The sequence below is a fragment of the Cryptotermes secundus genome, unplaced genomic scaffold (assembly GCF_002891405.2).
Source record: "Cryptotermes secundus unplaced genomic scaffold, Csec_1.0 scaffold1045, whole genome shotgun sequence".
Classification (NCBI taxonomy): domain Eukaryota; kingdom Metazoa; phylum Arthropoda; class Insecta; order Blattodea; family Kalotermitidae; genus Cryptotermes; species Cryptotermes secundus.
In genome coordinates this window covers 40,351-65,173 of record NW_019740665.1, presented here as the reverse complement: position 1 = coordinate 65,173, position 24,823 = coordinate 40,351, and the positions used below count along the sequence as shown (strand labels likewise).

At 38.6% G+C, this 24,823-nt stretch overlaps 1 protein-coding gene across 2 annotated transcripts in view; it reads right to left on the bottom strand.

Moving 5' to 3' along the window:
- Positions 1 to 982: 982 nt before the first annotated feature.
- The window catches only part of LOC111872573, a 26,164-nt gene continuing 2,323 nt past the window's right edge, over positions 983 to 24,823 (bottom strand). Inside the window, exons 2-10 of one of the 2 annotated variants that reach the window (XM_023866622.2) lie at positions 16,949 to 17,016; positions 15,629 to 15,673; positions 13,908 to 13,940; positions 13,356 to 13,510; positions 9,960 to 10,150; positions 8,783 to 8,872; positions 6,596 to 6,722; positions 5,492 to 5,578; positions 983 to 3,925 (exon numbers count right to left, since the gene is read on the bottom strand). In XM_023866622.2, the coding sequence (XP_023722390.1) occupies positions 3,529 to 3,925; positions 5,492 to 5,578; positions 6,596 to 6,722; positions 8,783 to 8,872; positions 9,960 to 10,150; positions 13,356 to 13,510; positions 13,908 to 13,940; positions 15,629 to 15,670 (1,122 nt within the window). In that variant the 5' untranslated portion in view covers positions 15,671 to 15,673; positions 16,949 to 17,016 and the 3' untranslated portion in view covers positions 983 to 3,528. The remainder of the gene's footprint in view (positions 3,926 to 5,491; positions 5,579 to 6,595; positions 6,723 to 8,782; positions 8,873 to 9,959; positions 10,151 to 13,355; positions 13,511 to 13,907; positions 13,941 to 15,628; positions 15,674 to 16,948; positions 17,017 to 24,823) is intronic. The other variant, XM_023866621.2, reaches the window with a different exon arrangement.

Genomic DNA, 24,823 nt, shown 5'->3' with positions numbered 1-24,823 from the left:
TGAATTATGGCAGGTCTTCAGGAATCATCCCTTGCCTAAAATGTGATTGCAATGTGTATCACTTTCAATGAGAATGTTGTGCAATACTTCGTCCTTGTGTGAACCTCACAGTCCATTATTAACCCACTGTGCTACTATGATACTTCAACATCTAATCAGTAGCTCATCCATTATGTGAAAACCCATATTAACTCCAATAATTTAGTATACTCATGTAGTTAAACTTCAGAGAAGAATGTTGGATAAATGTTGTATGTGAGACACCATTATTTATATTGTGGCATATTTGCTCACAGCAAGAACTGCGGCATCAGGAAAACAGCCACTGCTACGTAACGGTCGTGTAACACGCAACAATGGAGTAACTGTTGGAAGTGGTGTTTTTCGTGCAGTCTGTACCAAGTTTATATAATGAGTACCTCATAGTATCAGCTGCCATTATGAAGTAGCAGAAGCTACTAGAAATAGGGCAAAATCTGCTGTACTGATCCTGGACTGACAGAGGTCCTGTAGATATTGTATATACGTTTCTGACATGTTTAATATGTAAAATGTAAACATCTTTTACATTATGACAAATGACTTACTACTGCAGATAATGACTGACAAAAGACAAACCCGTCCTCTTGTCAGAGAGGGCACCCTACAACAACAAGACTGTTAACTGTGTAACAGTAATAAATATCTGGTCATGAGCACCATATCGGGCTTGACACCTAGACTGATTGGCTGGCTGATTGTCAGTCACAATGTGATTTTGACTTTGAGTATGAGGCAGTCTTGAGATGGCAGTTAGAAGAGCAAGAGGTTGGTGTGAGATGGCTGCAAGCCTGCAAGGACATGAGCCTGGGGGCAGAGGAATGTCCACTGTTGGAAGCTGTTACCAAGCAGAGCAGTGAAGACTGACTGAGAACACTGGTCTTTATGTGACAGTGAATTGTGTAGTCCCAAGCTGCATCTTTAAAGGAGTCCAATAAATCCGATTACCAATCCAAATTCTGTCTGTAGTCACTCAATCATGTAACAATATCTTAATTACAGAGAACACTCCCTTAATACAATCTGAGCATAACAATTAAAACGAATGTCTCACTTAATACTGATATATAAATTGTTTTCTAAAGATATATATGAACGTTATTTCTAATTATTTACAGTAGTTTTCCCCTCAATTATTGCAGATAATCAAGGAATCTACTGAACACACATATTATAATCAACATTTCAAATAGTAAGTACTGACTAAAAAATATTCTGTACTCATAAAATAATCAGCTGCAAGAAGATATATTTACCCGAATGCAAGATGACTATTTTCTATCTGAACAAAAGTGTATTTTTAACAACACTACATATTCAGAGATCAATCCTGCCTGGAAAACAATATTTCTACAGTATCAGTAGTGTTACAGGATTGGGAAGTGCAGTCAAATTTGTCAGGGAGATACTGAAGGGAAAGGTCAGCTTGAGGATATTATTGTAGATACCTGCATTAAAGTACTGAATGACGACATCACAGTTTTCTAATCGGCAAAACTAGAGAAATTAAATGGTGGTAGGAAGAAAATGATAACACTAGTAATTTCTTTCAAATGTAAATATGAAGTAACATGGTACAAAGGATGACTTTAATGCCAATTCAGTAAAAGTTTAAAGCAATACTGAACTGCATAAAGCGAGCTATTAACTGGGCACACCTGTAAATAATCATGAGAAGATTTTACTTTTTATTGAATGAAATAATTGACACAATTTTCCTCTTCTGCACATCAAGCTCATGTTGCATTTGGGTAAATAAAGTATTTCAGCTGTAACACTATTATATGCTCCAAAATTTAACCAATGTCTAAAATTTTTGAAATAGTTTAAACATCTAGGCAACTTTTAAGGATCTAAGAAGTTTTGTAATCCTTACAAATACAAAAACCCCTTAGGCACTAAACAAACACATTATTCAAATATCAAAATTCTTAAAAGCATTAAACTTAAAAACACTTCAGAGAGTTTGTTTCTTATGATTATAATCATGCTGATCAGATGCATGTCATGGAGATGAACAACACTACCAATGTGCTCTGGAATACTAATGAACTGCTGATAATGTTTTCTTTTCCTGAAAATGGCTCTATTATAGAAATCACTTTATGTTAAAGAAATGTGCACTGTGGATAATAACATCAACAGTGCCAACTTACCATCATGCAATTTATGCCAACATGGGCGAAACTGTAAAAAAAAGAGCTAACATTCTACAACCTATTATGTTAAATTGGAACAAGTGAAATCAGTAACAATAATACAGAATTAACATTTGCTTCATATCAGTGATAATTATATTAAAATCCTAGTCACATAATTTCAACTAATAACCTCTGTGGTCAGTATGTAACATAGAATGACTTCTGCTTTGTCTGCTGCTCATTTCACACAACAGTAGTATGGACTTGGTGGGGAAAGAGAACATACAACTTACGGCACATTTAGAAATTCCAAAATTTTCCACATTATATCCAAATTTTGAAGCTCAAAAACTGACAAAGTAGGATTATGCATAAAAATAAGATGTAAATGTATATGAATGAATAAAACTTGCAGAATGAACATGTCAAGATTAGTCCATTCTACTATAAATGAGAACAGAAAGTAATATGCTTTATAAACCATTTCTTGGAAGAGTATAAGCCAGTTCCACTTTCAAATGGCTACTATATTATGTATCACTGACATAGTCTAGTTTTAAAATGTTTGCAAGTATAATTATAATAAAAATAATTTCTGTTTTCCTCAAATCGATCACCATGCTATCATGGAAAACAGAAATTCTAAGTCTCTTTCATCAAAATCTATCATCACAGTTTGTAAAATTAAATTTACACATTACACATTTTTAATAAACGTTTTCATTTAACATCCATTAATTGCATTCCTTCCCATACAGATCTGCACATACACCTGTCCAGCTTGAGAGGGTTCACTTCAGTAAAATTAAACACTCTTGTATTAAGCCCTTGAGAAACAGATTCTTAGTGAGAGACTGCTTTAACGGGATTGTCTTTAAGGAGATTAGAAAATATAGATGCAGTAAAAAGAAAATTATGGATAAGTAATGTGACTGTAATTGGAAAAGTTTATGACGGTTATCTTAGTGCTAGAATAACCACAGAAGATGTCCCCCCACCCCAAGGGAAATCCTGTAATATAAATCTGCTACAGCACACAGCAGTCTGTTGGCACATCAATAACCCACACATTGAAACACAATGTGGCATATATTCTCAAGTCAAAAGAAGTCAACCTGTTAAGGTCAATAATCAGCAGTGATTAAAAATGTTGAATGGTGGTGAAAATTATTAATCAAAATAACACGAGCAGTCTACTTATATTTCATTACATAAAAACAAATTATATTTAATTACATAAAAACAATCTGTGCTTCCCAAAATAGAGAATGTGAAGCACAGTAAATGCTAGATTACTAAAAAAATTAGTTTCAAAGATTTAAGAAACTGATATAGTTACAATTCTGAACTATTTATGAACTGTAGTTGTAGACTGCTGTACATTTATTACCACCACATTCATTGGTACTGCATCTTCATCGAGAGACTGAGTATGAGAATCACGTCTGGCTCGCTTTGTCACAAGAGAATCAGAACTGACATCTTCATCAGAAAGACTTCGAGCATGTGCTGTTGTCAATGGTTGCTGGACAGGGAGACTTGCAGGTGAAGAGCCTATACCTTCAAAGGGCCGTAGTGGAAGACTGCCCGATGAGTTTCCACAAGAGGAGTTTGATGAGAGTCCTGAATCGTGAGTAGTGGCTGGATTTGCAGTTTCGCTTGAATCGGGCACTTCATTGGCTCTTGCCTCAGCTTCATTGTTTGAGTTGTCTGTGACATTTGCTGATGCCTGTTGTCCATATCCACTGAAGATATACACACTTTTATTAAAAATATGATATTATGATATGATATGATATTATGATATGATATGCACATATTATCATGTGCATGGTATGTTGAATGAACGAATGCTCAAGTATTACTTCAGACTTTATCCATCATCTAAGTTTATTACAACAGCCTTCTTTCGAAAACTGGATCGATTTCAGTCTTCAGATGAATAAAATAAAGAACTACCGTTAGAATTCTTAGTAGAAGTAATCCTAAAATCATGACTCAAGAGTAGCTCTACCAAAAGGATCAATATAGTACGTTTCAATACCTTTCTCACCTGAAGATGGAAACTGAACTTGTTTCCAAAAAACAGAAATTTTACTAAACTTGGAACAAAGGACAGAGTCCAAATTAACAGTTATAAATAATGCATGACGCGTTAATAAAAAAATATTTAAACTCTGTTTAAATAAGACAGACTTCCCAGTAGTCAGAAGTACTGCTGACTACAACAACAGTATCAGTATTGAATATCTGAAAGCAATGTATTGCATTTGTGTTTATTCATGGAACTGTACATAGAATGAAACAAAATTTCTTCCAAACTATTGTGAATTTGCAATTACATTTTCAAATTTTAACAAATGAAGGATGATCAATAAATCATGAGTAAAATAGAATTAAATGGGAACAGCGGCATGAAGTAGACATTTATCAACAAAGAACAGGTGACTAAATCCCTGGTACATGGGGCTGGTAGACATTTTAACTTGGGGTCTAGGGATGGTATTAAACTCTGGGGCCTGTAGTCCACAAGTGAACTATATTGACCGAGCGGTCACCTCTTGTCGGCGAAGTTAGTGCCAACTTTAGTGGATTGAGGGTGTCACATGGTCAGCACAATGAATCCCCACGGCCGTTAATCTCGGTTTTCTAGACCGGAGCCGCTATTTGAAATAGCTCCTCAATTATCCTCATGAGGCTGAGTGGACCCCATTCCAGACCCACTACTTCTCAGAAAATCTGGTAGCACCGGGAATCGAACCCAGACCTCTGGATTTGTAGCCACAACTCTGATCACTAGACCATAGAGGCGGTTGGATAACGGTATTAGTATTTAAAATATGTAATGTTCAAACAGCCAGACCTCACACATGCACCATTACTATAACATAACACATGGTCCATAAAATTTAAACACCTTTACAGTGTTTAAATGCAGGTCTTATTAGAATTACTTATATATATATGACAGTTCAATCAATACAGCAGCAAGGCTATGGGATGGATGCACAAAACGTTGGAATTCAATTCCCAGGAGAGACAAGAGACTCTTCACTTCTTCATAACGTTCAGACTAAGGCTGGAGCCTATCAAGCCCACCCCCAATTGAGTACATGGACAACTTTACTTTTACATGAGTACACAACTGAGTTTATTATCCTCATTCACCTGAAGCATGCATGTCATGAGAACAAGCAATATTGTCTCTGTTCAGCTGATGTATGAAGTGGTCATGTATTACTGATAATTTGTATGAAGTTTGAATGTTGTTGAAACACATGCTTTTAAGAATGTTGGAAGGCCTGACTTACGGTGGAGGGACCCACACAATTTCAAGTGTGTCTTCATCCTGAATTGCTGGAGGATTGTCTCCTGATGCTTCTCCCATCTCTTCCCAACTGTTTAAATAAGAACATACACACACTCTTATATATATATATAAAAAGGTACATAAACTGTTAAGTACAAGATATGAACCATTTCTTTATATGAGATTAAATTCAACACAACTACAGGAAATGTGAAAGTGTGAGCATGAACACACACAAGGCTCACCTTAGGAGGGTTGATTTTGTGAGCTGGCAAACATATTTAGGGCATTCACTTACAACGACAGACTGATTTTTGTCATCTGTTTAAAGTGATATTACAGCGGAACTTCCATCTAAAACGTCTTGGAAGAACAATGTATTTCAACACTATACTGAGGAAAATCTTGAATGGAGGAAAATTAATACAGACTTAGATCATGAAACTGAATGTTGCACTATTAATTTCACTATTTTCTACATCAGAACAGAAGCCAACAAGGTGAGTACAGCAGTGACATCTGTGTAAACATCTCTGCTATCCATTAACTGAATGGCAGTATCAAAAATGTACATGATTGGCTTAAATGACTTAGGCTGGGGCCACACGAGCGCACGAAGTACGTCCGTTCCAACAAACGTACTTTATGACGGACGTTGCTGAGGACACCACACAGTTACAGAATGACGTGCATAGTTTTTTGTCTGCAATGGAACCAGAAGAAAGCGTAGCATTCACCTCTCTTGTTTATTTCTACAACGGATGTCACAACGTTTGTTACAACAGATGCATTTTGTGCGCTTGTGTGGCCCCAGCCTTAATGTTATGTTTCTGACTCCAAGTCATGGAGACAAGTTCCTTTCCACAGATATTTATCCTCAAAACCTGCTTATCAAGAAGTACTCTGTTGTTTATAATACAATGCTGTACTTCAAGACTATGTAGTGTCAAATGGTAGATTGGCTGGTAAATAATGAACTGATAAGGATTTGGAAGGAAGTAGCCATGGCCTATTCAAATCATTATCCTGGCATTTTCTTTCAAGGACTGTGGAAAACCATGAACATCTCAAGGAACAGCTGGTAAAAGTCAAAGCTGGCACTTACTCATTGTAGGGTGAGTCAGCATTTGTAAAAGGCACTGCTTGTTGAACAGACTCCTTCTCCCCACAGATCTTCAGGCTTGTTTCACGAATTTCCAAAGAAGCACCATCATCGGCAGGTTTAGTTGTAGCTGTAAATGTACTCAGATTTATGATTGATGGCTAGCGTGTCAAAGTTATGTTGTTGCTATGCAGTGCGTAACCAATGGGAATTTGAGCTGCTGTGATCTGCAATGATTGGCTAGCGTTTGATTCACTGTGGCTGGATCCCACAGCATCATATGCAAACTGTTAAAGCGCTGGATTAATTAACTTTCCTCAAGTTTTACATAGCATATTTACTACCATGAGGTTTGTTGAGGTTATGGTCTGTACAAAGAAGCCAGTTTTGTCTAAATTTCCTTTAAAAAAAATGTGATATTTTCAGTACCTCCCTGTCATCCAGTGGCAAGTCATCCAAAATATATATTTACTACAATATCTCATATATGAAAAATCATAAGCGCAGTGTTCATTCTGAATTACGGGGAAAAAATACTGGAAGCTGCCCATCTAAGCCTGAGTAATTCTCGAGCCCAGGCAGAACAGATGCAAGAAGGATCACAGCAATCACAGTGGCCAGGTATAAAACTTGTTAATACTATGTTATGGGCCAGTTAATGACAAATGGGATGAGATCGTACAGATACATAACAGATTTTCCATACATACACTAAAAAAACAGTTTTCAATATCTATGCATTCAATTTTATCACTGTAGTTTCATGATTATTAAAATATTAATTATATTCAATATGAATGTATGTATAAGAGTTTCTCACCATAAAATTGATGACATGACTGTACTTACTGAATTCTTTCAGTCTGTATGTTTGCTTTGTTTGCTACTTTTGCTTCTGTTTATTTTATAACTGACCTTTGCACTGTCAATCAAGCATGTAAATAAATAAATAACTGAACTGAACTGAATTGAATTTTCACATTTTTCTCAATGGGCCCTTGTTAGACTCCAACAGTGTATTTGGATTAACATTTTAGTGTTCTATAAACTGTATGAAGCATCTCCCTAAACACAAATTATTGTTCTATTTATGCTAAATCAGTAATTACAAATGAAGGTAACAATTTTCATTACACCGACACTGCATCCTTTCCCAAAAAATGAGGCATACTTCAAAGTTTGGAAAATACACTCAACTATTGATTATCCGGGATAATGGTGGGGATGGAAATCACGATTAATCGAAAACCCAGTTAAAACAAATTTTATTAAAAGTAGTACTGTAATACTGTACCTTCATAATACTATAGGCCTACCTGTATTTAAATTTATTCAACCTCATTTTTATGTCATCTCATGGCCTAGTTAATACTTTTTTTACATTACACTGAAGTATGAATTAGTTATTTCAATCACAGTGTTCAACAACATCCAACACTTAACACTCAAAAAATTTAATATTGTTGTTTGCTTTTTCGCGGCATTTTCCTCTTTACAGATATCCGTATGAAGCCTACAAAATATTATCTTGTCACTTAATAAACTGTTATCTTCACTCTCAAGATAGTCTAGTAAGGATTCCAAATGATTAAGAGCAGCACTGTCCACCTCTTCCTCATTCTCACTTTTGTTTTTTCAAATCTCGAACAGTTTGTTCTCCAATACTGTATTGCATTGCTAATTGTTTAACTACACCTCTTTTTTCCCAACTGATTGATAATTTCAAGTTTCTGTTGAATACTTAACACAACACGCTTCCTTTTACACCCTGACATTTTGCTAATGCACTTGAAGATCGATACAAAGATACTAACTGGGGCGATGTATCTGTCCTTGAAACTTTCCACAAATCCTTGCATTCTTTCTCCCCTACCCTAGAACATTGTGTTAGCATAACAGGACCAAAGAATGCAGAGCTCGGTTCACACTAGCGCGAAAACAGTGTTACAACTCGCCATGTGAAACAAAAGTGAATGAATATTAAACAACATATAAGCCTCAAAAAAGCCTCAGTAGCCCCGGTTAAGCCGCAAACCGGTTAATCCGCCCCCCAGATAGTCGAGAGTTGACTGTACTCCTATAAAGCCTTTAATATCTGTGTTGTGAACAATGTTTATACTTCCACAAGATTGGGAACTCAAGCCAGTCTATGTGAACAAGTTATTCTGCATGCTGTGCCAAACAACTCACCCATGTCCCTTAGCTCCAGTAGTGGTTCAGTGTACACAGGTGGGTTCTCAGATCCCTGATCACTACATTCCTGAACATGCTGGGCACATCCTACAACAAGGATAACAATTGACAGATTTAGGCAGTCTTTTCGCTTCCTCTTACTTTTCAACGGCATCTTACTAACTTGTGTAAAAACTTCAACACAAAGTTTTAGTACAAGAAACAGAAAATGTAGTTAAGGAGAAATAAACAATTTTCATGGTTCCCTTAACACCAAATTTCCTATCAGGTCATGGTCTCACCAACTGTGGTTTTGCCACTCATTAAATGTTTCAGAAGTGTAATCCACGTGGTTGATGAACGATTGAGGTTATCTTACTAATAATGCAAGGGCCAAAGTTATGAAATCAAAACTGATTTTGTAGTATGAGTTACTACTGATTCACTAAATGTCTGCGACAATGGTTGAATTATTTATATAAATATTTTTCTGGACACTGTCAATGTCTCTTGAGTTGCATTCAATATACAAGTTTCAAATATTGGATCCACTCCCATTGTCAGATGCAGAGGGGAGGATTCTGCTCTGCTGTCCCTGTTAGAAAGAGCTAGTCTGGTTCACTTGTTCACTATCCACTGATCACGACTAGCTCTTTCTACTGAATCTAACAATGTAAGACCACCTTCTATACCTGATAACAACAGCTAAACATGCATGTTAAACTCCGGAGTATTGACAATGTCCGGCAAAATATTTGTATAATGGGTTATCAGGTTAATACATGTATAATCTGGAAGAACTGTTACTGCTGTCACATAAAAATGACATAATTATAAAAAATGTAAAGTTTTCCCTGTAACAGGTCATGATGGCATATAGGGCTGTGAGACATCGAGGCTCCCACATTTTCTCTAGAAAATCGGTTCACAGATGGTAGTAAGGTTGTCAGCCTTTTGTGCTGGCTGTCCTCTATGCTCCAGGAAGATTCCTGATACTCATTTCTGTTAGAGGCTGGGTTGAACCCAGGGACACAATGCAGTTGGATGGATTAGATAAATTGAAAAGAAGCTACATCATCGGGACTTGAAGCCATGACCTTCCAGCTTGTAGCATAGTGCCTCAACAAACTACATAACCAGGTGCCACAGTAACAATAATTATAAGACATAAATCTCAGTAGGAGGTGAACATTACCTTTCAGCCAGAGCCTTCTGGCAAAAAAGAAAACAACAGCAAGCAAGAGACAAAGTAAAACACCAGCAATGATGCCAAGAATGATATAAATATGAACTAATGACGTAGGTGAATCATTTGCGTCCAGTGGTGAGTCAGCAGAAATACAAAGATCTCTAACATTCCCTCCTGTAAAAATTTCTTCTTCAAACCTAGAAAAGAACACAAAAGTTTCTGAGTAATAAAATACAACTGCATAGTTTATATGCAACAGACGAAGAAAGAAATTTACATGTCCTACAATCACATCTCACAATGAGGCAGAAAGGGGTCCATTGCATGAGCATAAAAATATTTAACAGTCTGCCCGGATATTTATCTAACTTAGTACATGATAAAAAACAGTTTATAAATGAAATAAGAGATGTCCTAATACATAATCTGTCATATATTGTTGATGAATTTTTGCTCTTCTGTCGGGATCAACAGCTAAGGAATAGAAGGGGAGTGCATGCTGACTGATGGATGTCCCACAGTAGGCATTAATATAGACATTAAGTGTAAGTGTAAGTTAAGGAAGGAGAATTATTATGTATTGCTAATTATCTTGTTGGTATAATTGTATGTGTAACATTGTATCTATCTGATGTATTCAGTTTCGATTTTAACTATGGCTGAATTGATGTTTCTGCGATTTTATCTGTGATTGTCTTGTGACTGTTGTTTGACAAGTTTTATTTTCAGTGCCAGTTGCACACTTGTGAATATTCTGAAACGCTGATGTATGTACATGTGTGCATGCATGCGTGCGTATGTATGTATGTATGTATGAGGTAGAATAAGAGATTTATAACTGCAAAATCCCAGTTTAATAACTTTTGGTGCACTGTATTTCACATTATATTTTGAAGTTCAGGAGTATTCAATTTACAATACAAACTAGAATTTTAACATTTTAATCAATCATCTTTTATCCCGTTAACCAACTTGTCTATTTATTTTGATAATATGATGAAAAGTACAGTCACAGATTTATGGATATAAAAACTGGTTCAGTAACACACATTCATAATGTCCATGCATGCATACACACCAAAACAGCAGATAACCCACTATGGAGAACAGAAAAATCTCTTGCCACTGCAGGGAATTGAACCATGGCTATCCAGAATGTAGCCTCTTCCTACACTGACTGATCTGTTCCAGCTCCTCCTTCAGCAACTATTTCTGACAATGATTATACAATTATTTAAAGAAATTTCTGTAAGTCGTCATATGCAACCTCCTACAATCCAGTCTTTGAACTTAATTCCATTTTTAATTCATCACTGGACAGACTCCTGCTCAGTAAGCCTACTGGCACCAAAAGTGCCAGGGTCCTTCGAAGAAACACCCCATTTCTAATGACATAAACTATCCATCGACATAGAACACTTCGCTGTATTTGATGTGTCTGAACACATTTTCCACATGTACACCATCAGGAGCCAACATCAGAAATTTTGCACAACTGCAGCTGCAGGTTCTACGCTGACACTGATCACTGCTGTGAAAATTCTGTATCAGTTCTTTGAGTATATGCAGATTGTTTTTAAACTGTATCCTTTGGAAATATTCATAAAAATAACTGTATAGGTGAAGATGTATAGATTATGGTGGCCAGGATCACTCACATCAGAACTATTCATGAAAAAATTAAGCGTTGCAATCAAATATGGTGTACCTCAAGGTTCTGTTTTGGGACACCTTTTATTACTCTTATTTATAAATGATCTGCCCCGAGTTATACATAATGCAGAGGTAGTACTATTTGCTGAGGATACAAATATATTGATTACTGGGAAAAATATTTTATCATTAAATGAAAAAATTCAAAATGTAAAGAATCAATTAGAAAAATGGTTTTATGAAAATCGTTTAATAATAAACATGGATAAGTCAAAGGTATTGTGACATGTTGCGCAACGTTACAGTATTATTATTTTTTCGGGGAAGTAGATCTATTCCAAGTACCAGAACCCTTTTTTATATAAATAATAATGAGGTGGTTTGTTCGGTGGATGTAACATTTTTTGGGTATTTGCATTACTGAAGATTTAAGTTGGGCAACCCACACCCAATATATGTCAAAAACTTAGCAAGACTACCTATTTGATAAAATCCCTATGGGACTCAGTGAGGCAAACTGTTTTAAGAAGTGTGTATCTTGTAAAATTTGAGTCCGTGTTGAAATACGGTATTATTTTTTGGGGTGGTGTGCAAAAGGACTCTGAAACTCTATTTAAACTGCAGATAAAATGTGTAAGCGTGATAAAAGGTGTTAAAAATTTGATTTCCTGTAGAAATCTGTTTCATGAATTAAAGATTTTAACTGTTACTTCCTTATATATTTTTCAGATCCTATGTTTATAATAAAAAATAAGATTTATACCACCCAATACTCTGATGTTCATGGCTATAACACTATTCATAAACACAATTTGTATGTACAATTTTTTAATACTGAGCATAGCAAGAGAGGGGTGATCAGTATGGGAACCAAAATATTTAATGGCCTTCCAACTGAATTAAAGAATGTAATAAATTTTAACGTTTTTAAGAAGAAACTTAAGAATTATTTGNTTTTTTACTTATGTTATTTTTGATGTGAGGTTGTTGATATTTGACATGTCCAATTGTAATTATTTACATCTATGGATGAAATAAATAATAATAATAATAATAATAATAATAATCCTCAATGAATTCATTGTGTCGCTGACCCCGGTCCCACCAAAAAATACGTTTCTCCAAACCTGACACCCATTCTTTGGAGAACCAGTATAGATTCTTGCTGGTGGAGATGGCAATCACTATCAGCAGTCACAGTATTATCGGTAAGATTGGCCTGACAATACAAGTCATTTTGTGAGAAAGCTGCCATGATATTTTGTATAAGATGCGATAAAAAGCAGATGAAACATACATAACCAGTTAGATTTCACTAGGATAAGTTGGCCAGTTTCTTTGCCCATCACATAATCTGGTTTTGACAGTCTAATATTCTACTGGAAATAGTGATGGGCACTACCTGAAGAACAATATATTTTACTTCCAATGTCCTGTTATGGTCTGGCATCTGAGACTGTATCTGTGGAGTCTGACAAGGCTTTCAGGAGAAGGGGGATTTCAGGTAAGTACTTCATTCACTGTAACCAAGATAATTCTGCCCAATTGTTTTCCATCACTAATAAATTCATGGACACAGTCACAGGTCCGCAATAGTGCTATATGCATAGACAGAGGCCATTAAAAAGTAGGTATAATAGATCACCATGGTCGCAGTGCTACGGCCAAGAAGGTCCATCCTTTATACATTCATTCATGTCAAGAAATAAAACTGTAAATTTATAACTATGCATTCAGCATAATACTCACCCTGGCAGACACCCTCCACACTGCAGAGGTTCCTTAGCACAGTATGGGTAGGAAGTCTGGTTCTTCCGCTTATAGAATGCACAGTCTGTACATGGTACACAGTATCCTGACGTGTAACAGTAGTTATACTTGTCACATTCATGATCTGCTTCACACTACAGAAACGGTAAAGTTCATTGTTAACTCTACAACTGACTATATCAAATTTCAGGACTTACAATATGAGAGGATTAAATAGTATTAACTTGGGCTATTACATACCAGTGAGTTCAGAAATTCTCCCCCTGGATTCCAAAATTATTAACAGTGAAAAGAAAGTCTCTGGTTAAAATCCTGATTTGTACATAGCTTTCACAGAAAACTGTAGCTGAATGACACACTGCGTGTAATGTAAGTGTTTGTGACAACAATATTTGGAAAAGAAAAAAAATTGTAGTAACTGTCAGAACAATTGCAATTATCATGTGGGCACAAAATAAGAACCATTAAACCACATGCTTCAAGTTCATAGCAGAAAGAATTTTCAAGAATGATACAACTGGATTTACTTACCTTTACATGTATACCAACTGCACTCACTGACACCTGTTTAAAACAAGAGAGTAGTGTTCATGTATACATGTCAGTTACTAACACTACATAGCAAAGAAAGACGTAACATTAATCATTAATGAAAATAAGGACTTAAATATTTTAAATCATACACATTTATCCCCCCCTTCCCTCTCTCTCAGCAATGTTCTCCAGGCATTCACACAAAGTTCCCATTAAAAGAACTTAAAAACAATCACCTACCACCCAATTTTTCCAAGTTCAAATACTTGAGACTTCAACAGATGGCAATATTATGATGTAGACCATTACATTATCATTAGAGTGTGTACATTCTATTCTCAATGCACAATGGGAACCAGTATCACCATAGTGGAGTTATTACACAGAGAAAATTTTCTTCCATAAGACTGCTATAAGGTATAACATACCTTCAGAGATGCTTTACACAATATTAAAGACCCTCCTGTATCTACACCACTAAGAATTCAGTCTCAAACAGCCCAAGGAAAGGGATCCCCAAGCTCAATAAATTAGAGACTGAGTAGGCTCCAGGGCCAAAATAAAAATGACAGCAAAGAGAAAAAATCTCATCTGTCAGAGGAATAAAACTCTGGTCTCCCATCCCAATTAAATTCAAATGTTAGGTCATCAAAACTGTTATGTAAATAAATACTCTGACAAAATAGTTGAATTGATTAGAGAAGGGGTTTAGAAAATATGTTTTTCATCTAAATACCGTCTCCTCCTCCTTGCATTCCAGAAAAGAATATTTTCTATTATACTTAAATACAATACCTGTGATATCATATTAGGAACCATTCCAAGCAGTTCGATAAATAATAAATTCCTTACAATCTAAGTTATCAGGTTCAGGTTGAATTGCATTCAGCAATATTTGTAAAATGCAGAGATTTCTGCTGACCCATGAACTTGTAATAAATCATAAAATTCCCAAATTATCTTGATATCACTTTTCTACATCTGTATGTTTGAAACTGTTCATTTTTCTGTTATAATTTCTCAGATACTTTGTGTATATACAAGTAAGGAGTAAAATATGTGGGCTTTATGGTAAAAGGGTGCAAAGCAGTTGATGCCAGAATGTACTGTGTGTCTAAAACAACTCCAAGGGTGCATCATAACCAGAGTGTGAGATATCATCATTCCTGTACTAGAAAGTTACTAAATTCTACTTCCAACATTTAATTGGAACGAAAATCACCATACCAAATATACTTTTATTTTATAGCTCCACAAAAAAACCCTCTGTAAGATTGCATACTTAAGTTAAAATGTACCCCGAAAGATGTTTTAGACAAAGCATAACACCAACACATGATGGTATCAGAGTTTAGTGTAAATGTCTTGGTTAAGGTTAAGTGCACAGCCCACAAACATGCTACTGAACACAAAGGTATATATTCATGTACTTGGCTGATAATCATCAAAATATTATCCACAAAAATGCATTAGAGTTGGAGCAGGGATGTTTCATTTTTATATATCAGTCCCTTTTACATTTCAAGCAGAAAAAACTAAATGTCCAACAGCAAATTCAATTATTATTGGTCAGATCAAATATCTGCATTTTACTTTCAGTGAAAATTTCCATGTAGTAGAAATTACCAATGGAGCATGTTAATTAACATTCAGCAAATTAATGTAATAAATACAAACTGTGATAGTTAAAAAATGAATCATAAATAAAAATTACTTACTGTGATGGCAGCACATACAGCCATTAGCAGTCCAGCAGCCATATTCTGTAAGACAGTAAAGTATTATGTTCACAGATCAATAATAATGGATTATAAAATGTGTATTAGTAACTGGACATAATTACGTTTATGCACAGAAAGGATCCAAGCAGGCATAAAAAAAATTCCTCTACTACAAATGGACTCACAGAACAAATTCAGCTAACTACACTGGTTACTCATGAGTGTCTACACATTATACAATTCAAATCCTAAAATAATAACAGTACTGAAGCATACAAGGATTTACAAATGCAATTTTAAATCTGTCATTGGCATAGATACCTATTTACCACAGATCAAATCATGTTGATAACATAACGCTATACTGTAGAGTGCACCTTCTTACAAAGGAGATTGTCTCACTCCCTGTCTACTGGTTAGAAGAATCTGCTTTGGCTGAGCACCACCAGTAAATCCAAATAAAATTCTACAATCTGGCAGTGATTTAACAACCCTTCATATCAGTGCTGTGTGGCTCAAACACCAATGGCTAAGTCACTATTAGCCAGAAGCACTAGGAAATGCATGGTTCCTTTGCAAGCTATATTCCACTACACCATTCTTGGTTGCATTTGCATGTGTCATTGATTGGAACTGAAATAATCTGACAACACTGCAAATTACAATTATAAAAGATAAGTCCGTCCAATGTGAATATTTCAGTTTTCTCACTTGATGATTCAATAGCCTTATATGTTTCGATCCATTTGGATCGAAACAGCACAGCGGGCCAAGAAATCATAATGGACAATATTAAGAATCTCCCTACTCAAGTTACATAGGATGCACAACATCGGCCACCTTGAAGAGAGACGACAGGGGTTATTGACACAAACTGTATGGTTTATGTATTTTAATTTTTAACAACGTTTTTNCTAGTGAATCATCAAGTGAGAAAACTGAAATAGTCACATTGGACGGACTTGTCTTTTATAATTGTAACTGTTAGTGTGACGGACCAAAATGAAATAAATCAAATACACTGCAAATTCTTTATCCACAGCTGAAGGTTCCTACATTGCATGCAGGATCACTAAATTGCAGTTCCACTGCACAAAACACTATCAACAAAGCAGTTTGGATTTTCCATACATTTATGAGCATGCATTCATGCTGCAATATTGTATGTTATGTATTGATTATCACAGTGAGTCGACACAATTCAATATAGTGTCCAACAAAAGCATTCTGCATGAATTACATGGGAAATGTGGTTCTGCAGGAATGTGTGGGGAAATTTTGCCATAGAATTGGGACTAGGCTAACACACCATGTTACCTGATCTTATTCCATGTAGCCAGGAAAAGTGCTGGCGCCAGTTCATACCGGTTTAGTCAAACCAGTACCTAAAAGATTCAACAGATGAAATATCTGCACTGGAAGTACAACCAGCTTAGCAAATTCCTATAAAACACAGACTGACAGGCAGACACACAGACACTAAAGAAATTACAAGCCCATTTTGAATTATGGAAAGCAGGCTTATAACTGACCCCTTACAACTGAACATGAAAACCAATAAAGGAAATTGTAACAGCACAAACCTCCATAGAGTTTATTTATAGGGTAGTTTGAGAGAAAAAAATTATCATTTCTTCATTTAAAAATGTTTGAGAACACCAGGAGAAACATATTATGAATCTCAACCTGTTTAAACTATATGAAACATATGCACATACTGGTATAGCACCATATAATCTAGGATTTTACTGTTCTTATGGCGTGACCAGTCATGTTGGGATCAACTGACAGTGCTCAGCCAAATGAAGGATGACAATGACCAATATTCAGGAGTGACAAAACTACTGGATGTTGTAAGAGACACTGTAGCATATTCACAAATATGACTGATAAAATTCTACTCACCATCAGTGAAACACCTACCCAGCTGCGGACACTATAGTTAGGCCCAATTATTTATCCTTTTTTCCATTAAATATATAACACACACAACATTGTGTCTTTAGTCCACAAGTGAACTATACCAACTGAGCAACTGCCGCTTGTCGGGAAAGTCAGTGTCAACTTTAGCGGATAGAGGGTGTCACATGGTTAACGCAACGAATCCCCTCGGCCGTTAATTTTGGTTTTGTAGACCGGAGCCGCTACTTTTCCATTCAAGTAGCTCCTCAATTATCCTCACGAGGCTGAATGGACCCCGTTCTAGACCCACCACTTCTCAGAAAATCTGGTAGCTCCGGGAATCGAACCTCGGACCTCTGGTTCTGTAGCCAGGATCTCTGACCACTAGACCACAGAGGCGGTCAGTAGTAACGGTATACACGCTACAATATTTTTATTTTACCGTTTACTTCAACCAGACCATTCTTTAATATTTAATTAAAATATAACTTAGCTGCGCTTCATAAGTCTATTCTAGGCGATAACAGGTAAAACAGGATCAACCGCCCCACTTTCTAGAAATGGGCTGTACGCGCTTATCCTTCGGGGCACCGCGTGGGGTGCATGCAAGGACCTAACTGTAAACTAGCCTGATGACTTAAATACTGCCACCATTTAGAAAATTACAGAGTTCTCGATTGTGAAGCCGTGTGGTCTGGTCTAGCAGAATGTTAACTAACGCTTCGGAGTAACCTCTTGCCTCTATCTAACATCACAGGCAACAGTTAAGCTTAATAGTCACCGACGCAAGAGGATCATAAAAGCTCATATTTCACAGATACCTAGTTCAGCCTTTGTAATCCTTCGTACGGTTGATTTACTGACGCGACAACCGATTGCACAATACGTCGTCGCTTGCTCATCAAAGTGCATCGCACTTCTCGTGAGGAGATCGATGACTCATTTACTTGCACCGGTGCCTACTGGAGAGATTGTTATCAAACTGGCGTAAACGATAGTCCCGTAACGCTGCTTCGCTGTGCAACACGTTTGGTTTTCTTGTAAGTGCTACGCACGGCGGCCTTTTGTGAATTATTTTATGGCACTGTCAGGATTTCGACCCTATACAGTCGAATGGTAAAACGAATGATTAGCTGTATGAAGGATTTGGAAATATGCATTCATGACCAAAGGTACTATCCTAGCATCTGCATGGAGGGGCTGCGGAAAAACCACGAAAAATACTCAACCAAGATAGCGGGTGTTCCGGGCGAGATACGGACACAGAATCTCCCGAATACGTTTCCGTTACCGCTACACCAACCCAGCAAGTACATAATTCAATCTTGCTTCTATCGCATCAATGCCTTTGGCATTGTCGGATTATCTCGCTTCGGGTAAGGGGAACTGCATTTCGACACGTCATTCACTGCAGCCAATGTTTGAGTGGATCCACGTCATTCAATGCAGCCAATGCTGAGTGGATCACGTCATTCACTGCAGCCAATGCTGAGTACCTAACCGGGGCTTTGAAGACTTTGCGGGGCCCTAAGCTACGATAAGCACAGCAGATTTAAGCGGCAAGAGAGTCAGGGGAGAGAGGGGTGCGATAAAGCTTGCAGGGCTGATAATGTTTGAGGTCCGTTTTAATAAATCTGCGGCCTACTTAAATTCGTCTACGCACTGAAGGCCAAGGGTCTTCCTAAATAGAATTTCGTCTAAAGATTAAAGTAAAATACAGAAAGTCAAAAGTGTAGTTACACCAACGGTTAATTTAGCACCTAGCCACGAACACGCATTCTTAGGTATCAGACGGAGGTGCGTGGTCAGCTTTAACACGGTGAAAGAGCCCGCTGTACCTGTTAGATAAGGAACTGGGTAAGCTGGTCTCACTGCTACAGAGGTAATAAAACTATCTTGCAACGACCGGGACTGAACCCTGATTTCTCGGTCGTCCAGTCCGTCGCCTAGTCATAATACTGGCAATACTACCCCCGGACTGATATATCAATATTATTGACTGTTATTCGAAAAAATTCATGGGAAGACTTTGAAAGACGATAAAATATTTAAGATTATTTGAAAGAAATACCGTAGCCTTCGGTAGCGTAGAGGCACTGTCCTACAAGCCGGAAGGTCGCGGGTTCAATTCTCGATGATGTCATTGGATTTTATTTTCGGCTGACCTAATCCTTCCAGCCGCACTATGGCCCTNGCCCTGGGTTCGACTCAGCCTCTAACGGAAATGAGTACCAGGAATATTCTTAGGGGTAAAGGGCGGCCGGCGCGTAGGGCTGACAACCTTGCCGCGATCTGTGAGCCGATTGTCTAGAAAATGTGGGAACCTCAACATCTCACAACCCTATGGGCCTCCACGGCCTGTTACAGGGATACCTTTACCTTTTTACCGTAGTCTTATACAAAAAAACTGTAACTCAGTTACCAAGAAATGTTAATTTAAATCTGCCTACGTGTGGAATAACGAGGAAATATATAGGATGTCCCAGGAGTTTGGTGCCATACTTCAGGAGCGTACTGAGGGTTCCCTATAGAACAACTCTGAAACCGCAAACGTAAAACAGCAGTGCTAGGGCGGAATTTAATATCATTTTGTTTAAACTTGGCGCCTCAATGTCGAAGAGCATGCACATGCATTTTACCCCCTTCAAACTCTCAAGACTCACCTGCTAGAGTAGATGTTGGAATTGGCGCACTCCATTTTCAATGAATACGTAACATCAACGAAAGAAACTTTGGCGCACCCTTTCAAATATTCCAGGTGTCTCACGGATCACGTCACATGCAACAAGTATTCTGGCCAACAGCTCGAATTCATTATCCACAGGCGTGTCGTAGATCAGGTTTTTCACATGGCCCCAGACGAAATAGTCCAGAGGTGTCAAGTCTGGGGATCGGGGTGGCCAAGGCACTGGGCTTCCTCTTCCTATCCAACGACCATGAAAAGCAGCATCCGGGTAGTCTCGTGATACAACGCTGAAGTGTGCCGGCGCTCCGTCATGCTGTATCCACATTTGCCTCCGCACAATCAGTGGCACGTCTTCTAGCAAAGTCTGAAGGATACGTTCCAGAAACACCTTGTAAAAGGGCCCATTGAGTCGCGGTGGTAGGATGAAAGGCCCAATCAGGTGATCGCCAATGATGCCCGCCCAGACAGAAAATTGCGCCTGGTGGTAACCAACTACAGTAACGTTGGGGTTTTCGTCAGCCCAAACCTGGCTGTTTCGACAGTTGAACCAGCCATCCCTTGTAAACTGCGCTTTGTCTGTGAATAACACGTGATTCAGGAAGTTGGGCTGATGTAAACACTGGTTCAGTATCCACTGACAAAATTGAACTCGTAGTACGGACCTACGTCATGGACTCGCGTTGGATGGTGCGGATAAAGCTGTTGGTCATGCAGGATCCTCCAAACACTTGATTTTGATGTCGCACAATCTTGGCAATGGCACGAGTGCTGGTGGATGGCTGCTCCTCTACGCAATGCAGTTCGACATTGAGGCGCAAAGTTTAAACGAAATGATTTTAAATGTCGCCCTAGCGCTGCTTTTTTACGTTTGGGGACATGGGTTCCTATTTCAAAATTGTTCTATAGGGAACCCTCAGTACGCTCCTGAAGTATGGCACCAAACTCCTGGGACACCTGTATATGTTCGTGTACGCGGAAGTATGGGCGCCAACAGGATCCTATATGGGGAGGGGGGAATAGAAAACTTATAAACACATGCTTAAGCCATTTATGACTATTTTTTATTGATCGCACTACAGCAGTGTTTTCTGAACTTCATATTGTTATCAACTGACAAAAACATACAAAGATTATATACAAAGGCACAAAATTAAGCAACATATCTCAAACATTTTGGGGACTATAATCAATTCGATTTTAATTTATAAATTTTGCAGCACACCCCGCGCCCTCCGCAACTCATCAGTCACGCCACACTGGGGCTCTAGATTTTGAAATAAAATTCTGAAAAATCTAGAAGTCAGATAGTATTTCAAAACGTTACAAGATAACTGCAAGAAAGTGCTGCTCCCAAGCGTTGATAACTAATAACTACAAAAGGCGATTTGTCAAGATACTGTGAACACGTGAGAAAGTGGGAAGAACTGAGAAAAGGACGGAAAAATAGCAATCGCAAGTGCGTGCTTCGAGATGTGTCAGCGTCCATGGCCATGTGACCCGAATAACGTTCTTGGTAGTTCAAAATTTAAACAGTCCAGCACAAGAGTACTAAAATTAGGCCCGCGTCAGCCTTTAAAGTGGGCTCTTCCACCCTGAAGATGCACGTGATATGGTCTTCAAGAAACGTCGGTTGGCTTTTCACCAGACTACACGGCTTTATATTCCAGAAAACAAATAGCTCTTCATAGCCTCAGCTGTGGGAAGCTCAAATCCGACACGGCAAATACAGATCAATTCCAGTATTCAGAGTAAGTCTTCAAATCTAGGGCGTTATAGAATTTTGGGTTTGATGGTAATGCATTACAACAAGCGTATACACGAAAGGTTTTATATCCGTAAATTGATCAAGACAATACAACACTCTGTAGTCAGACACAACGTTTCCTGCGCGATACGAAATGAATCTCTAAACATTATTCTCACAACGTCACGCCTCATAGCAGGCTGTATTAAAATGTTTATCGGGATAGCTCAAGTCAGTATAGTGAGGAGACTAAGGGATAGATCAGAGAGCTACGATTCCCATCAGGGACAAAAGATTTTTCTCTTTCCCACGGTGTCCAGACCGGCTGTGGGGCCCAGCCCGCCTCCTACCCAATCAGTACCGGAAGCTCCATCGCCGAGGGTAAAGCGGCAGCAGGGTGACGCTGGCCACTTTCTTTCACCTAGTGATATGGTCAAGAAGGGCGGGGCTATATTCATACCCCTTCGTAGCAGTGCTTAATTAAACAAATCAAACCCTAATTTACTGATGGTATTATCAGCTGCACGATACCGCCCCCGGTTACATGAATGATAACGGAAAAGCCAAAGTGCCTGCCCCGCGAGTGTCTTCAGCCATCGCAGTGGTATCCTCAGTCTCACACGTTTGGCCTCCTACACATGTCCCGGGGTTTTTACCGTGGTGCCGTGGGCTGCAGTTAGAATCAACTGTACGCTGAGATCGGGTGAGATATTCATACGTTCCGGTGACGATAAAATAAATAAAGGCTAACTGAACGTCTCCTCTGAGAGTCGATTATACGACTAAACATCGAAGACACCTTTTATTAGTGGTGCGCTGCTACCGGTGGGGAGATAGGGAGACCTAACATGTGGTCGGCTGAGAGCTGTGCGCCGCCTTCTCGGTACGTGTGTAAGAGGCCTGCACCTTCCACTATGAGTCACTACAGCTAAATATTCAAGGCTCTCAGAAAGACGTTCGAAAACTTTGATGGCAGAGTATGTCACTTTATATACAGTGCGTACAATCAAGTGCGCGCCGCGGCTGCAATTTGCCGTGAGTCATACCACCGCAGAACGGATGCAACTCCTCCCCGCGACTGCAGTGCCGTTCCCCGATAGCGTGAGTGTAGTGGTGTCGCTGAGTCTCCGTCCATCAGTTGCTCTACATGCACACATTTATAAGAATACAGTAAAAAGATAACTTACCGTGGTTTATAACAGGTGCTGAAAGTGACCTCCTTCTGCTTGCAAACATGCCGCGCATCTCACAAATAAATTACGCGACACTCTCTGCAGTTCGTCGACGGTAATTGAATGAATTACGCGTGTAATTTCATTTTGAAGACTATCAATGCTGCGGGGATTATTTTTGTAGACTTTTTGCTTCAGGTTGCCCCAAAGATAATAATCAGAAATACTGAGATCTGGGGATCTGGGAGGCCACAGTCCTCTACTGACAATTCTGTCTTCAAACACTTCCTGTATTGCGACCATGGATGCATTAGCCGTATGTGCTGTAGCGTTGTCCTGCTGAAAATACCCGTATTGTCTTTCTTCGGCATTCAACTGATCGAAGAAGGGATTCAGTATGTCATTAATGTACCGATCAGAGTTCACGGTATCGTGGAAAAATATGGGGCCAATGATTCGCCGCGGGCTTACAGCACACCACACACCCACCTTTTCACTATGTAATGGCACTTGCTGTATAGCGTGAGGATTTTCATTGCTCCATATTCTTACGTTTTGTGCATTGACGTGGCCACCAACGTGGAACCACGCTTCATCAGTCATGAATAGAAGCTGAGGATCCACTATTCCATCGTGTACATTTTGCAGCAGCCAGTTGCAAAAACGAATTCTTGCTGCATGATCTGGTTCTTTCAGCTCATGCACAACTGTTACTTTATACGGGCGAAATTTGATTAACTTTGTGGCTGTGCGAGCAGATCCTAGCGAAACACCAGTTTCCTGTGCTAAGCGTCTTAACGATTTTCGAGGACTGATCTGTAATCTTGCCTGAATATCCTTAACCTTTTCTTCAGTCAGCACAGTTCTCTTCGATTGCTTCTTCTTGTCACTCACTGAACCTGTGGCCCGCCACTTTTTCAGAAGCCTGTTTACACACGACTTTGTGGGAACTGGCGAGTCAGGATATTTCTGACGAAACCTACGTGCGAATTTTCTGTAAATGTTTTTCCTTGCAATAGTTTCGACAATAAACACACGCTGTTTAATAGTGAACTTCATTTCCACCGTCTGTCGACAGCTGTAAACATTCCACTCCACTTCCACAGCAAGACAAAGACTGACTGTTTAATGCAACCTCGGGTTCCGATTATGCAACCATCGGCGTAGGAGCACTGCAGTCGCGGGGAGGAGTTGCATCCGTTCTGCGGTGGTATGACTCACGGCAAATTGCAGCCGCGGTGCGCACTTGATTGTACGCACTGTACTACCACAGTCAATAAGTTCGTGGAATGGCCGCAAAGCGTCGTACGGGAATTTACTGCCAATATGTTTCAGCAATGTTTTCGACAGCTATTATCAACGTTGGCAGACTTGCATAGCGGCCAACGGCAACTATTTTGTGGGCCGATGTGGATCTGCGTAAGTGTATGTGAATACCTTGTAATATAACGCGATAAAAGCACATTCCACGAAATTAATAACTCTACCACGTATATTTATATTCAACAGAATGAACATCTGTGGTTAAAAAGGCACGTTACGTCACAAGATAAGAGACTCGTATGCAACCACCAGCGCCGAGGGGGCAGGTCAAACCGGGGATTCGAATTATTATTAAAATGGCTTAAACTAAGTTTGAAAGAAAACTTTTCTAGATTCTTTCCCCAGGAAAAAACCGGGGGGGGGGG